Genomic DNA, 16792 nt, shown 5'->3' with positions numbered 1-16792 from the left:
ATAGAGTCTTTTAACAGCTTAAGCATGGCAACAGTCTGCAATCTGGTTGATAAATAGGCTCCAAATGACAAATTAATATGTGCTGGACCTCCTCAACTACAGATACAAATGTTGTTATAATGTTTAGGACATTAGTCAGTTTTGTCTGTCTGGGGAAAGGTTGATTCAAATTGCATATGGATCTACTATATAGAGGTATAAACTGCCCTCTGTGTGAGGAGAGTATGAGCTACACCACAGAGTTGAAAAAAACCAAACCCAAAATCATAGCTGTTAGACTCCAAAAGAAATGGATTTCATTAAGCTGCCAAATCCATTAAACTGTTTAACTATAGAGAAGAGTGTGTTACTGAAATCCCAGTGGGACTTCTGCTTAGATGGTCTGGGAACTGTTTTTCCAATGGATAGTGTGTACTTCCACATGTTAAGTTTCCTGATTGTTTTCATTCCCCTTTTAAGTGAAGAAATTGAGAATCCATAAGATTTTGTCGTGTGAAATACTCAGCTGATTCTCTAACTCTGAAAAGTTAATAATACATTTGGGGACACTGATCACAATGCATAGGAACAGAAAATATGGCCTGCTATTTTATTAATGTGCTTAATTTATGAAATTGAACTAGTAATGATAGAAACTTAAACAGTGGAGTTCTCTTAACACAGAACATACTAACAGTTATTTTCTATAGCTAAAAAGACATTTTGTGGACATTCTAATCTGTTAAAAATATTTTTAGTGTAATACCCCATATTTAAAGCTGTGAACTAGCAGTTTTGACATAATTGGGTATTTCAGTTAAAATGAGAGAAAAAAGATCTCTGAAAACTCAAAAAAGATGTTTTATAGGAGCTATCAGTCAATTGCTGAAATTTTTCATTGTTCTTTGGTTCTGGTATTTATTAACTAACTTCCTTGTTCAATTTATAAACCAGATTTCCTCTGATTCAGAACAGCCTGCCCTGAATTATTACTGTACACAATGGGACAGGTACTCTGGTCACTCCAGTGTGGAAAGAATGGCCATCTTAACTCTTGAATCTATTGGATACAACTTTGTTGGACATATGCAAGGGTTTACAGCAGCTGCAGAACCTGGGTATTCATGTCTCAGGTATAAATACTGAATAAAACAGAGAGGGAAAAGGGTGTTCAAAGTCGTAATCAGTTGGTTGGATTTTTTTTGTTTCTTTTTTTTCCTCCCAGGGACGCAGGTGCTTTGTGGGCAGAAAACACTCTTGAAAGGTCTGATATGCGCTGCACCTCCTGCTTCATTTCAGATCTTTCTAAGAAAAAAAAAACGATTTTGGGGTTTGGGTGTTTTTCCCCCCCGTGGATGAGAAATGCCTCTGTTTTGGAGAAACTCAAGCAGGTCCCTCCATATGGCATCCCTTCCCTCAAATGTATTGACTGTCCCACTCAGCTTGGTGTCATCTGCAACCTCACTGAACCTGCACTTCATCCCACTATCCATGCTACCCACAAGGTTACTAAACTGCATCAGCCCAGCAAGGACTCTTGAGGGACAGCATTCCTTGCTCGTTTCCTACTAGGCACTAGGCCTCTGATCTGTTTTTGTTAGCTCCTTCCCTCCCCATAAGGATCAGGGCAGGCTGTTGGGTGTGGGATGGAACACCGGGAATTTCCACATTTCTTTTCTGGGAGACTCCCAAATAGAGGCAGACAGAACCAGCAAACCCAGCAAGTCCTTTAGCACCCAGTGGACACAATGGACCATTGCACTTCACACTGTGATTCCCACCACGTGGCCCTCAGGCCTCCCTCCCAGCACCCAAGCTGCTTCAGTCATTCATCCTGCCCAAAACCTATCCCAGAGGCAGAGACCAATCCTGAGCTCTGCTTCCCAGGAACACTTTCTTGGGAAAGAACCGAGATGACAGAAGGCAAATGCTCATGTCTCCCTTTCAGGTTCAGTGAAATTCTGCCAAATGTCAGGGCAGAGGCCGACCCTTGTCCCTGCATCCTGGGAATCCCTGTTAGGAGTGGCACTGTAGGTACTCTGGACAGCCATGGCAGTACCACTGGTACCCTAGGAAACTCCAGCAGGTCTGGTACCTCTGACCAACCTGGTAAGACGGTACCCCCACCACCCCCTACCCCAGTCCCCCAGCACCCTCAGCATCCCTGGTACATACAGCATCCAGGAACTTTTTAAAACATTCTTAGCACCCTTAAGTCCCCTCACACTCTGACCCATCATCCACAGCACCTCTGTGCACCTGGCAGTTTTAGCACAGGGGTTTATTAATCCTGAGTGAATCCCCTGATCCCTTGGTGCTACCTCTCTCCTTTCACTTACTATAAACAAGTTTCCTCACCATTTTACAACCCCATCCTGCCAGTGCAGCAGCTTACCCCATCCTGGGAACCCTGGACACAAGCTCCCCACCTTCCTGGTGCAGAACAGGGGAACATCAGTGATTTGAGCTGGCACATTGTGTGCCCCAGGAAGGTTCCCCCAGCACAGCCCAGCTGCCCTTCACCCATGCAGCTTGGCACATGGCTCTGTCTGGCTGCTGCTTTGACCCTCATGTCCCCCACACTGGGTGGGGGAATGCCAGCCTGGCTCCAGCAGCCACAGCACTGCTTTTTCCCCAGGTGCTTCCCCATAGGGCTGTGGGGGCTTCCTTCCCCGTCCCCAGCAGCCCCCTGGACTCACCATACATAACAGCAGCTGGTCCAGAACTGCAGCCATCAGAGGAAGGTGGTGGTCCCAGCTCTTGGCATGTTGCTGTCCTCCTTCCCTGCCTACCATCACATCACACAGCAGACCATAAAAGTCATCCTCTCCAACATGGCCCCTCGTGTGGGAGCATCTCCTGGAAGTGTCATCCCCCAAGTACCTACAGGCAGTGACATTCCCCATGGCTCTGAGGTCCCCATGGCTCTGAGGTCCTCATGGATGTTGACATGTCCCTGGGCTTTGATATCCCCCTAGGTCATTGATTCTAATTTATGTCCTTTTTCATAGAATCCATACAAAAGGTTCCTCAGATGGAACAGATCCTGAAGGATCTTTCATGTGGCCCAGCTTCCAGGACTGTGCTGGGCCAGTATCAGAAAATGGGTAAAACCCATTTTCTTGTGAAGAATTATTACGAACAATTAAAGAAATCGACACTCTTTTGCAACTACTCCTTTATGTTTTTATTCATCTCTTTCCCAAACTCCTTGTGTCCAGAAGACAGATGTTTTTTTGCAAAAGGATTATAGAGCCATAGAATCAGAATGGGTAGGGTTGGAAGGGACCTTAAAGATCATCTAGTTCCAACTCCCCTGCATGGGGAAGAACACCTTCCACTAGACCAGGTTGCTCAAGACCTCATTCAACCTGGCCTTGAACACTTCCAGGGAGTGGGAAGCCACAACTTTCCAGGGCAATCTATGCCATTGTCTCACTACCCTCAAATGAAAGAATTTCTTCCTAATGTCTAACCAGATTTTCCCCTCTTCAAGTTTGAAACCATTTCCCCTTGTTCTACCACTGCACACCCGTGTAAAAAGCCCCACCCCAGCTGTCCTGTAGGCTCCCTGCAGATATTGGAAGGTTGCTATGAGGTCATCTCAGAGCCTCCTCTTCTCCAGGTTGAACAACCCCAGCTTCTTTAGTCTGTCTTCATAGGGGAGGGGCTCCAGCCCTCTGATCATTTTAGTGGCTCTCCTCTGGACACGTTCCAGGAGCTCTGTGTCCTTCTTATGCTGGGGACTCCAGAACTGGACACAGCACTCCAGGTGGGGTCTCACAAGAGCAGAGCTGAGGGGGAGAATAAGCTCCCTTGGCCGACTGTCTCTGCTTCTTTTGATGCAGCCCAGGACCCAGTTGGATTTCTGGGCTGCAGGCACATACCTATGGCTCACATTAAGCTTTCAGTCCACTATCACACCCAAGTCCTTCTCCTCAGGGCTGTCCTTCTCCTGTCCCTTCTCCTCCCAACCTGTATTCTTGCATAGGATTACCTCCACCCAGATGCAGAACCTTACACTTGGCCTTGTTGAACTTCGTGCAGTTTGCACAAGCCTGTCAAGGTGTAGAGAAAACCACAAGTCCTCAGGTGTCGCCGATAATGAACTGGGAGCTTAGTCCCAGGTGTGCCCACTAATTAGGGCCTGCCCCAGCCGGAAATGGGCGGGGCTGAAGGGCAAAATAAAAGGCATGCTCCCAGAAGCAGAAAGACAAGAGATGAAGATGCCTGAGGAGAGGGACCGTGAGAGATCTCCGGAGAGAAGAGCCATGTCCCCCAGAGAAAGGCTTGCTGCAACAACTGGGGACAAAAGAGATGAAGACGCCTGAGGAAAGGGACGGCAAGAGAGCTCCGGAGAAGAGCCGTGTCCCCGAGAGAAGGCTCGCCGCTACATCAAGGTCCCTCTGGATGGCATCCCTTCCCTCTAGTGTGTTGACTTCACTACACAGTTTGGTGTCATCAGCAACCTTGCTGAGGGTGCTTTTGATTCCACTGTCCATGTTGCCAACAAAGATATTAAACAGCACTAGTCCAAGTACCAGCCCTTGAGGAACATACCTTGTCACACATCTCCATTTGGACACTGAGACATTGATCAGAACTCTTTGATTATGACCATACAGCCAGTTCTTTATCCAATTAGTGGTTCATCCACTGAACCCATATGAATCCACTTTAGAGGTCAGAATGTCGCGCAGAACAGCATTGAATGCTTTGCACAGGTCCAGGTAGATGACATCTGTGAAAAAAAAAGAGACTCTTGTAAAATATCACTGTAGGTTTGGGGAGATCTTGGCTCACATGCAAACCCCTTGGATGGTTTCAGGTCAGGACACCGAGCTATTTCTCTCCCTCTCTCTAGCTCTTCTCTGCAGCTTCCCCAACAGCAGCACTTTGCTCACAAGCTGTGCTAGACCCACCTAAAAATCATTTCTTATGAGTAGGAAAGAATCAGTCCCCTCTCTGGCTCTGAGTGGCATTGCTGTTAGGCCTTCCAGACATGGCCAAATAGCATGGCCTTGTGTGTTTTCATATGTACCCAAGAGAGAGCAACATTAGAAAATGAGTACACTGCCCCTGGTAATACAAGAGCCCAAGGTGGTAACTTAGCCATCCCATCAATCAGAACTGAGGACTCTTGAGGCTCACTGTCCCTTTAACACTGCATTTGTACAAGGAAATAGCACCCAAGAAAGACAAAGATTTCAATTACATACTTGTTTTGCCGCCTCAAGTGATGCTTCCTCTGCACCAGGCAACCCTTTCCTGTTCACTCCAGCCAAGGCCAATCCACCTTGGAGACCACTGATCTGGTCTTCAGTGGTTGCCATTGTGTAGTCCTGGACTGCTTGTGTGCTACTGGCAACAAAGAGGAGGGCTCAAATATGTATCCAGCTAATATTGTTCTCTGCGGCTCTTTCAGCACAGACCAGAATATCTCAGGCCTTGATTTTAGTAATTCTGCTTCCTCTGGTCCTGGTGTCTGTGTAATGAAGGCATAGGAAAGCTCCTCAGGCATCCTGGCCTCAGAGCTTATCGATGGCAAAACTTTCTTTTGTCTTTGCCCTTTTCTGCGTCTCTGTGCTTTCGCCTGTGCTCTGCTCTTCTTTGATGCTTTTCTTCGGCCTTCACGAGTGCTTTTGCCCTTGGCCTTCTCTTTTTCAGAGGTGGTTTGCAGGGTTGCGAGATGTGCCCTGTGAAGACACGATGGGAAGGGTCTGCCTGAGGATGCAATGGGTTCAGGGTCACATTCTGCCCCTCTGAGCCATGAGCCACTTTGCGCAGCTGCCGGCGGCTCAGCTGATGGCTGAATTCAGCTCAGGAGAGGAAAACTCCTGAGCCAGGATACTGGACTGACAGGTGAGTGTCCCTGTGCACAGCTAAGGAGGACACACTGGGACTCTCCTGAAGGGAAGGAGCCAGCTCTGTAAAACGGGGAGCTCCCAGAACCTCCATTCTACCCCTCTGGACACTGCCTCCACCACCATTGGGCGGTGATGAACGGTGTTTGGGGCTGGGGAATGGACTCCTGCTGGGTCAGAAAATGACCCCATGCAGACATCATCCCTCAGCTTTCAGACTCACCTGACCTGAGCCTTTATCTTCTCCACGATGTCTTCTTTTTCTGGGACTGGTGTGGTTTCCTCATCAGTCAAGCTGGAATCAGTTGTTGAGGACAGTTCACACATTTCCACTGGATCTGGGAATCAGATTCCTTGTCAGAAGTGTACTGCTGGGACACTGCTGGCCATGGGGACATGCAGGAGTGCTCAGGCCTCTTCCCAGAATTTTTGAGAAGGTGGGTCTGCTCCACTTGCAGTCACCCTGACTCTGGCTCTTAGTCAGCTCCTCATTTCCATGATGCAATGTGATTTTGTGACTGTGTTATCAGAGGTAGACTTGGAAAAGAAGAGCTGAGTGGTGTCAGTGATGGAATAAGAACTCTTGCAGAGGGATCATTTCTTAGGGGCCATGGATCACCATCCTCTCACTGCTCCCTTGGACACATCCTACCCTGGGATTTGGTTTTGTGGAAGCCAACAAGTCATTAGCAGAAAAAGCTGTGCCAAGCTGTCGGCATAAGCTGGAGTCCTTTTGCAACCACTACCCCAACAACTTTCCCCAACATATCACAGAAGCTGGTTGACTATGCTATGGAAAGGAGCCAGGAGCAGCTTTACCTTTTTTGTCCTGACTGAGAACTGGCAAAACCTCTTTCCTCTTCTTCTGATCCCTACGACGTACTTTTCTCAGGACCTTCAGAGGGTCTCTGGGTGGTGGTTTGAACACATACTCCAGCTCAAACCTGGAGACAGAGAAGTGACACCAGCATGACCCGTTGCACCAGCAGCCCTTTTCCCCAGCTCACAAGCAGATTTTGACACTGCACAAACCCCCTTATTTTTCCCAAGTTGATGACACTGCACCCCCAAGGACCGTTCTGGGCATTGGAGTCCCCTTGCAAAGAAATCCAGGCTATGATGGGAAGAAAATGTTGCCTAAAGCCCTCCAACTTTCCCAGCAGATTTCCCTTGCAGGAATGACTGAGCTGGGGACATAAATGACAGTCACTGACTGGTGTCCCTATGGCAGGACATCTGGGGTGACAAGAAGCAAATGATACCAAACCACAACTAAGGAACTAGAGGCTACATCTGCAGATGTACTCACTCAGGGAAGACGATGATACGTTCAGAAACTGTCAGTGAGACCACAGGTGCCACCGGGGACACCACCATGTCCAGAATCTGGGGAACCTGCAGTGGAGGAGGACAAATATAGAAGGATATCCTCATTGTGGCTGAAGCACTCAGAATTGGAGAAGCCTGAGGCAGTTAGAGTTGATAGGATCATAGCTCCTGCCTAGCCTGAGTGGCTGGCCATGTCCTGATAGGCCACATACAGGCAGTGCTGGGGCACTGCTGTGGGACTGCCTTGGTCACAGAGAACTCAAAACACTCACCTTAGAAATTGCCTTTTCCAAGTTCTCCTTTCCAGACATCCTCTCCAGGAATTTGTAAAAATACTTCATTTGTACTCTCAGGTCTTCAATGAGGAGCACCCCTATGTCCTTCAGGACAAGGGCAATGTTCTTCCCCTTCCCTAGGCAGAGACAGAGGAGGGATGTGGTGCCTTGGATGCAGTTTTCCACTTTCCGCCATGACACAAAGGTAGCCTTAGCCACTTTGACGTATTTGATAGGCTGCAGCTCCTTGATGCCTAGAAAATCACACAAAAAGGATGGAGGAGCTCATCCAGGGGTCCCTCTGGGCATTTGCCAGTGTGCTGCATTTTACAATCATTACTCTACAAAGAAAGGCCCTGGATTTGGACCTGCTTTGCAGAGGGGAAGTTTCTTAAGAAAAGTCATTTCAGACCCAGGGGAGAGATGCAAAAACAGCACAGCCAGACAGGGTTTAATCTAACATCTCACCAGGAAGGTGGATCTTGCAGACTTCTGCAAGGTTTCTGGCCAGGTGAAACACAGGTCTCTGGATAGTCACAGACTCTTTTCCAACCTGGATCTGTATTGGGACAAGTTCGAAGGAGCCAAGTGAAGGAATTCGAACCCCCTGCAAGTAGTAGAGAAGAGAAAGGATAAAGAGTGAAAACTGGCCAGAGGGAAGAGCTGGGATTCATCATGTCCAGAGGCACAAACCAGGGCTGTGGAAAGTTTTGGAGAGAATCATAGAATGGCAAGGGTTGGGAGGGATCTTAAAGATCATGCAGTTCCAACCCCCCTGCATGGGCAGGGACACCTTCCACTACACCAGGTTGCTCAAGGCCCCCTTCAACTTGGCCTTGAACACTTCCAGGGAGTGGGCAGCTACTACTCTCCTGGGCAGCCTGTTCCAGTGTTTCATCAAGGTGACAAGTGATGGAGTCTGGGAAAAAGCAGCCTAAGGACATCCATAGTTTCCAGGGACCAGGAGGAGCCCTGCAGTACAGGCAGGCCACCTGCCAAGGGTGACACCACATTGCACAAACCTTTTATCCATTAGGGGGAACTTTTTTGATGTTTCCAACTTTCTAAGGAGGGAAAGAGTAACTGCAGGCTGTGTGCTGGGGCCATGGAGACTCCCTACCCCTTTGGGTTCACTAGGAGAATACAGTGTTGCCCCACCTTGTGTAGCAGGAGCTGTTCTTGAATGTAGTCAGCCACTGCATCCCAGATAACTGTTCGCACTGCAAACCAAAGGAAAACCAGGTCACTCTCTGTGTCTGCCATCTCTCATCCCCCCAACATTCCCTAATCTGTGGTGCACTGGCAGATGTAAAGTGTCATTGCTGTCCCAAACTCCAGATGATAACACCCCTGAGATGGATGAGTCTTTCCCACCCAATGCTTTGACTGTTGGTCTTGGCAGCGATGACTGTCATGGCATGGCTGTCATCCACATGGCTGTTGGTGCCTGTACCTCTGGCAGTGATGCTGGGCATCAGGAAGGTGTGCTCAATCCCATCCCAGAAGTCAATCTGGGTCTCCCTAAGGCAGACACGTGTCTCCTCTTGGGCAAAAGCCATGTGGGAGCTCCTACCTATAACTTTAGAGAACTGTCTGTAGCTTATTCTACGGACTCTCCTCCAGAGTGGAGGACCCACTGCCCTGGAGCCCCTTTTGCACCCCTGTGCAGCTAGCTAGCTGTATCACAGGCCTGCTGTGGCACCATGGTGACATGGCCACTGCTGATGCTGCCCATTGTGACACAGTCATTAGTGACCTGTTACCCACTCTGTCACCTGTCGCTTTCTGCCTGACATGATGTCACCACCACTGTAACTGTTCACTGACCCCCTGCTCAGGTTTTAGCCTGACATGCAACTCCTGCTGAGGTCTCACGTGTGCTGGGAGCTGCCATAATTAAGTCCACAAGCAGCCCTGGGTAGTTTGGGACTTTGTGCAAGATTCAAAATCCTCTCAGAGTAAATTAAGGTTAACCAACACCAAATGACCAGTTATGTTACTTATTGTGTGGATATCTTATCTTAGGAAAACTGACTTACAGTTGTGAGGAAAAGAGGAAGGGAGAAATGGCCCACCATAATTTAAATGCAATTACCTATTAAAATTTTACAAATGAAACAGAGGAAGACCCTGACAGGATTAACTCCTGACAGGATTAACTCCTGTAATTTTCCACTGGAACAGTATGAAAAAAACAAGGCCCTAATGAGGCTAACTTCTATCTCGAAGATAATTAAAAGTGTAGGTCTCATCTGGGTCACCAAACTGAAGCCCAGACAGGCCTCTCTTTGTCCAACTCTTTGTCCAGCGCGAGTTGGGAGTTCCCAGGATCCGAAAATAAATACCTTTACTGTTTAAAGACTTAAAATTCTGTCTCCAAACAGTTTTGTAGCCTTTTTGGGCTTCACAACAAAAACTATTCAAGCCCTATAATGTATGCAAATTGTGTAATATATAGCTGTTCATAATAAGAGATAAGATACAAAGAAGAAAGGAAGGAGGGAAAGAGAGAAAAAAGGAGAGAAATCACCCCCCCAGGATCCAGTGATATCTCGCAGGTCTGTTTGGAGTCAGCCAGTGATGGGTGAATATGGAACTGGGATGCTTCCCCGTTTTATAACCTCGTGGGATTGGCTTCCCTCCCAGGGGAGGAGCACCACTGGACATGTAGACATTTCTCCTTCTTGAAGGTTCTGTACAGTTCTGGGACTGAATCTGGGGTGCTGGCAGTTACTGTGCACTGATCCTGTCCCTCTGAAGCCCTGAAAACTTGCACCCATCTTCTGTAACCCACTGTCTCCTGTAGCCTTTGTTTCCAGTTTTTTTGCATAATAATTGTCAGGCAGTTCTTTAAATATCCACTAACTTATGGGACTAATATAGACCTCGTTTTCAAGATGGAAGGTAGAAATACGTCAACTTGCTTGGAAAGCTGTTCTGGTGGTTTAATCCCAGTCAACAACTAAACACCACCCAACTGCTCAAACACTCACCTCACACCCCTGGTGGGATGGAGGAAGGACTGGAAGAGTGAACATGAGTAAGAAACTTGTGGTTTGAAATAAAGACGATTTAAAAAGGAAAATTAAATAAACCTAAAAAAATTGTAGGCAAAAGAGGAAAAACATAGCAAAGAGAGGAAAATAAAGCACAAGAATGAAATTGATGCAAATGAAACAGCTGCTTACTGCAAACCAAATTATACCCTGCATCCCCCCCTATTTTACTGTTGAGCATAACCTCATACGGTCATGTCTCAGCAACCCAAATGGAAGAGAGGCCTCCAAGGAGCAGGGAGAGGAAGTCTGGTTTTGATGCAGGCAGAAAGAGCTTCTTTAGCAGAGAGATTCCTTTCCTCTGGTCTTGGCCCTAGCATTAACCTTACCCTATTCTGCAGATTTCTGGCTGCAGCTGGAGCACAACACAATTCCTTGTGCAGACTTTTGCTCTTCCAGCCCATAGACTGAGCAGAGCTGGGACATACAGAAATACAACACCTTGCCAAGCCTCTTCCAGGGTCATTTTTGTTTTCTGGCACCATAGTGGTGTTAATGCCAGAGCCTGGGCAGGACAAGGGTCTTTTCCTCAGTGATTTGAATGAAGGGACATGAAAACTGAGGGCCAAAGGCTTGGCCTGGTCTCATGGGAACCCAGACCAGGCCTTTGGATTTCTCCTCACCCTGTCAAGGCTCAGTGCAAGGCTGCAGGGAACTGAGAGGCTCCCTCAAGCCCCCCTTGCATCAGGGTCCAAGGACTCTGGGGACTGGGCCTGGGTGTGGGCAGAGCCATGAGCCCTAAAACTGAGGGCTTGGACCCTAAAAATGCAGCTTTGGATGCTAAAATGAGGTTTTGGTGCCTAAAAATTAGGCCTTGAACCCAAGATGCTACTTCAGGCCCTTAAATTGAGTGTTTGTACCCTGAAAACAAGGCTTTGGGCTCTAAAAGTGAGACTTTGAAATAGAAAATGGCTTTGTAAAGTAAAAATGGGACTTTGGATCCTATAAATGTAGCTTTGAGCAGTGAAAATAACAAAGGCTTTGTGCTCTAAAAAGAGGGAGTTTGACACAACAAATCATGGTTTGGATCCTCAAAATGCAGCTTCAGGCCAAATAAATGGCTTTTGACTCCAGAAATTAGAGTTTAAACCCTAAAAATGAAGTTCTTGATCTTAAAATACTGTCTAAACTATTTCTCTGGAAATCATTCACTGAACTCTTTTCATTCTACCCTGTCTCAACTCAGAAGATTCTTGACAGACAGCTTTCCTGGAATCCTGTTTCTCAGATTGAAACTGCTTCTTCAAAGACTCTTAAGTGTTCAACATACATATTTTTCTCAGTCTTGGCTTGTTCAATTTATTATTTCATTTAAAGAGAAAGAAAAAAAAATGCTATTCATGCTTACATTTAACATGCTTTTGTTTTTAAACACAAGAATAGGAAAGAAAATTCCATTGTAAACACTTTTATCTTCAATGTACTCTGCACTACTACTTTTTAGAGACTAGAATGTATTTTCTATTATTTCATATAGCACATATTTGAAATAACTATACAGAGTGATAGACTTTTGGGAAAAAAAAACAAAACAAATGACTGTAGGACAACTTACTTTCAGAAAATTAAATAACTAAAGCAAGATTAGGGGATTTGGACTATACCTACACTTAAGTTTGAGTGTTCAGTTTTGCATGGGGAATTCAAACAGCAAACCTGTGCTCTTCTTTCTATAGCTACTGCAGATGACTTCAAAGTGGAAGTGCTATCTGCTAACCTCCTGGAAAAGCTGCTTGTAGAGGTGCCATAATGACCCTGGGTGAGCAGTTCCTTGATATATAAGACCAGGTCAAAGAGTCACTATGGGAATGAGTGAAAGAGCCCATTTCTATAACTCTGCATGAATCTATCTTTTTCATGCTGCTGGCTCAGCATACAGCCAACAATGATATTGACAGATGAGTAAAGACACAAAGCTCTGATAATACCGCAAAGTAATATAGTATCCTGGATCTGATCTTAACTACAGACTACCAGCTTCTGATGTTCAGTTTCTTTATTTTCACTTCATATTGAGTTGGGATCACCTTGTTCAGCAGGGTATTATTCACCTGCAGAACTTCTTCTAAACAACTTCCTTGTTTTCTCTTCTAGCATTTTCTAGTGCCTTACAAAGTAGTTCTTCCTACGTGGAAACAACAAATCAGATGTATAGTTACCTAAAAATGGGGCTTTGGGCCCTGCAAATGCAGCTTTGGATCTGCAGCATGCTGGGATCTGTAGTACCCACCCAGGAACCTTGCTCCCTGGGAACTGCTGCCCTCTGGCAGTTCCACATTAAGGAGAATGATAACTCCTGAAGAACAGACATTCAGACTCAAACTGTTCTACCCCTCTGTCCCTTGTTAAATGGCACCCCCAGTAACAGTCTACCCCATGCTTTGCTTAGAAGTGACCTTAAAGATCATTGCATGGCCCAAACACTCATTAATTTTGTGCATTTGTGGCCTCTTTTCTAGGATCCAAACCCTAATTTTTAGGGCCCAAAGCCTCGTTTTTGGGGGTCTAAGTCCTGATTGTACTTGTTTTGAGGATATATAGCCATATTTCATGTTTTGAAGCCTGGTCCCAATCTCCCTTTCGTAGTGTTCGAAGCAAGTTGGATTGCAGTTAGCATCTGATGTAAACACTTTCGGATCGTGACAGCATCCTACCTTTCACAGCAGCTGAAAGTGCAGGATCAGGCCTCTGGCTTCTGGAAGTGCTCTTGATGTGAGTGGTTCCATGATCCAGGGATATCGTTTATTCTTCATGGACAGCTTTAAGCTTCCACACTCCTTCTTTCCAGCCATGGGCTGTCCTTTAATTAATTTTACTTCAGTACAAGCAATACCAGAGTCTGCAGCCACATTGCAGAAATTCATTATGCAGCAGCCCATATATATATATATACACACACATATATATTCTCCAGGTTAACGCACTCTCATACTTCAAAGACTGGCTGGTAGGATAGTTCACGAAGGGAATTTTCTAACCCCTCCCAGAGTTAATCCATGGTGCTGTACGTCAGGGGAGGCTCCGAACATTCTGAGTCCCGAACCGCGCAGGCCTCAGCGGGCCCAAGGTGGGGGCGGCTGCCATGACAACCGCTGCCTCCTCCCCACTCCCCCTCAGACTGAGCCTACTGTGACAGCCAATCAGCTGCTGCCGTGGGAAGTCCCACCAATCAGAGCTGTGAGTGCACGGACCAATCCCAGAGCCACCCGGGGGAGGCAGCTGTGGGGAAGGGCCCAGATCAGACCAGACTGGACTGAACCGAACCGAACTGAACTGAACCTGTTCTGTTGGTTTGGGCCTATACCACAATTTTGCTTCATTTTTTAGGCCCTTCTGCACTTCTAGTGCAGCTGGGCAGAGAAAAGCTCTGGTGCTTCCCAACCAATGTGGCCCCAAGGGGTGCAGGGCCACCTACGAGGGGAGCAACAAGAGTCCCGGTGCCACCATGACTTCTGTGGCAGGGGGAGCTGAGGAATGAAGGCCGCCTGTCTGGGCTCTGCATGCCCGGCTCAGCCACAGGCCATGGCAGGATCCCAGAGAATCTCCTGTTGGGAGCTGCTCAAGGCACTTGCCAGGTATCGGCCTGAGTTGGTTTGCCTCTTTGGGGCAGGAGGTCTCTTCTCTGGAACCCACTCACCTGGAACTCCCCTCAGGTACTTGGTGGGTTTGGCAGCCCTCATCTGAAAGAACAATCTGGAGTGTCAGCTACTTTAACTTAATGCAACTACCCTAGACTCTCCCTGGGCAGAAACTGAGGTTGGTTTGCCTCTGGTGGAAAGAGTCCTAGTGCCAGCTGGCTGGCTGGGACCCTGCCAAGGTAGACACACAGATTAGTTTGCCTTACCTAGGAAGGAAGGAGCTGGGATCCCACCTGTGCACCAGGAACTGTAGCTGCTAAGTATTCATACCCAGTGCGCAGCCTCATTTTTTTCTGCAGAGACCTACTTACAATGACAAGTCACTGCCCAGTTGCTGCCTCCTCTGACAGGCTGTGATTGTAGGAACTCTGATGGCAGGTCACTGGCTGGGGTGCTGTAGAGCCAGCTGCCCAGGTTGTTTTTCGGTGGCATAAGGTTAGCTTCATTTCTGAGGGACAGTGCCCAAAGTGGGCCCCAAGTAGATTTGTGTCTGGATGCATTTCACCCCCCTCCTGGGAAGCAGCTGAGGATTTCTCCCTGGTAGGTCTCTAGTGTGGCTCTCCTCCTTGAAGTGAAAATCTTATCCTAGGTGACAGCCCAGTTGACCTGCTACACAGTTGCTGGGGCTACTTTAAAGTAATTTACATGGAAACTGCATTCCCATGTAGCAGCCTGGGACTCCTAAAAGGTCAGAAGTTTGACCCAAAAAGTTTGTCTCCTGTTACAGAAAGGACCACAGTTAGGACTCTCAATGTCTTTTGGCCACCTCAGGATGGAGCAGAGCTCTTGGGTTACATCTCCATATTTATCCAAGGTAGCTACCAGTTGAGTTTTATGAATGCTGCAGCAGCTTGTGATTCCTTCCAGGCATCTGTTGGAAATTTTTGGCCTCTTGTGAAAGGGAGCTGAATTGAAGTAGTAGCCTCAACATCCCCCAAGGCACTTTTGTCCATTGCAGAGGCAGACCTATACCCAGAAGCTTCCTGAGTCTCTTCTCAGGACTCTGCTGGATTCTTCTGGCATCCTGTGAAGATAGCTTATGTCTCAGTAGGCAGTATCCAACTTATCCAAGAGCTACCAGAGGACTTCTGTGTATGACAGAGACAGGACCATGCACTGTAACTTCACAAGACTCCTTCCAGGAATCTTCTGAAGTCTGAAGGTTAAAGCCTGTGGGGCAAACTGAATTTCCCAAAATAGAATCTGCTTCAAGAAAGGTACCAGAGGAATTTCCCATATAGGAGGCAGGTCCATGCCTGGCAGCTATCTGGGACTCCTACCAGGTTTTTCTTGGAGACTGTTTATCTCTTGTAGTGGGAGGATAGATCCTGGGTATCGAGCCCAGACTCCTCCAAGGTAGCTGCCCAAGGAGTTTCCTTCCCATCACAGGAAGATTTGTGCCCCATTGTTACTGCCATCTCCTGCCAGTGTTTCCATTTGGGGCTGGATATGGCAAGGACACTTTTCATATGCCACTGCACCATGGATTTGGGCTGTAGAGGACTGAGAGCCAGCAGGCACAGTGTGACCTGGTTTTCCTTTGCTTTCCAGAGTGAACAGCTGTTTAGGACACATTTGCCAGCTATGTCCAACAAAAGCTCCTGCTGTCCCAAGTGAGGCAGCACCCACATCCTTCTTGTCAGCCCAGGGAAGTGGGGAGTTCCCATGGCTGTGGGACATGGCCAGCAGTTACTCTGCCCCTCTTCAGAAAGCAGGAAACCCGTGGCAAAAGTCCATGTTGTGGGACAAACAGGGCTTGTGCAGTGTGGTATCACTGTGGGAGGTGGCACTGATCCCTGTTGCTGGAGTCCCCTCAGCGTCCCTTGGCTGCTTGTGCTCTGACTGCAGCACTGCTCCTATAGAGGCAGAAGCAGAGGGAAAGGGCTAAGTATTTGCTTCCTAAAGCTCTCTCCATTGTCCTGGCTTGTTCCTCTGAACAGTTGTAATGGGCAGGGTCAGGCCCCAAGCACCTTCCCCAGGCAGGTCATCCTTGGGGGAGATCAGAGAACTTACTGCATATTCCAGGAAAAACCTCACCATACTCAGACCACCCTTGGGATATGGAGGGGGATATTGCTGGTTATCTTTTTGCCCCTGTGGTGTCTGACTTGTAGCCATGCACAGGGGCTGGATGTGAACAGTTTTGTTAGACTTCATTGTGTTTTCAGGATTTCTGTCTGCTGTTGCCAGGGTCCTGTTAGCTACTTGGCTACCAGTAACATCAGAAGCAGCTGAACAAGCCAGGTGTCTGCTTCTGCCCTTTTAGCTACACAGCCAACACTGATATCACAAACACCACCAAAAGCCAGTTCTTCATTCACCCAGAAACTGACATTTGCAATATTCTGCACTGACCTTACCAAGCAGTAAATTCAAGGACTCTCTAGAATTAAATAAAAAAAAAAATAAAATAAATTAGTGTTTCAAGATTAAAAGTATAAAAGAGAATACCAGTTTTCTTTAGCCTTCTTTCAGTGTAACTCTTGCACAGTGTTTTCTTCTGAAACTTACAGACTTTAAGAGCATGCTGCCTCTAGAGTAAAATATCAAGTAAAACATAATCACACATAGTTGTGTTATCCACATTCCCATCAGCACCGTGTCTAATTAAGCTTTTGTAACTGCTGGAAGTCATGTCTATTCCTTTCCTT

General features: G+C 47.1%; 1 protein-coding gene and 1 long non-coding RNA gene across 2 annotated transcripts; both read right to left on the bottom strand.

Annotated features, from left to right (window-relative positions):
• Window positions 1-4585: 4585 nt before the first annotated feature.
• On the bottom strand, window positions 4586-9376 carry LOC139794598 (coiled-coil domain-containing protein 81-like). Its single transcript, XM_071744513.1, has 9 exons — window positions 8901-9376; window positions 8606-8667; window positions 7916-8054; window positions 7445-7701; window positions 7153-7238; window positions 6663-6787; window positions 6067-6181; window positions 5199-5675; window positions 4586-4720 (listed from the first exon to the last, which is right to left on the bottom strand). Exons 1-8 carry the CDS (start codon window positions 9004-9006, stop codon window positions 5252-5254), a joined length of 1314 nt encoding a protein of 437 aa, XP_071600614.1. The 5' UTR covers window positions 9007-9376; the 3' UTR covers window positions 4586-4720; window positions 5199-5251.
• A 3105-nt stretch (window positions 9377-12481) lies between these two features.
• On the bottom strand, window positions 12482-13362 carry LOC139787574 (uncharacterized). The gene is made up of 2 exons (XR_011724342.1): window positions 13158-13362; window positions 12482-12628 (listed from the first exon to the last, which is right to left on the bottom strand). It is a non-coding gene; the product is annotated as an uncharacterized lncRNA (long non-coding RNA).
• Window positions 13363-16792: the final 3430 nt, after the last annotated feature.

Source organism: Heliangelus exortis, chromosome 1, assembly GCF_036169615.1.
Source record: "Heliangelus exortis chromosome 1, bHelExo1.hap1, whole genome shotgun sequence".
In the NCBI taxonomy this organism is placed as follows: domain Eukaryota; kingdom Metazoa; phylum Chordata; class Aves; order Apodiformes; family Trochilidae; genus Heliangelus; species Heliangelus exortis.
Note: the sequence above shows the minus strand (reverse complement) of the source record. Positions and strands in the feature narration are given on the sequence as shown.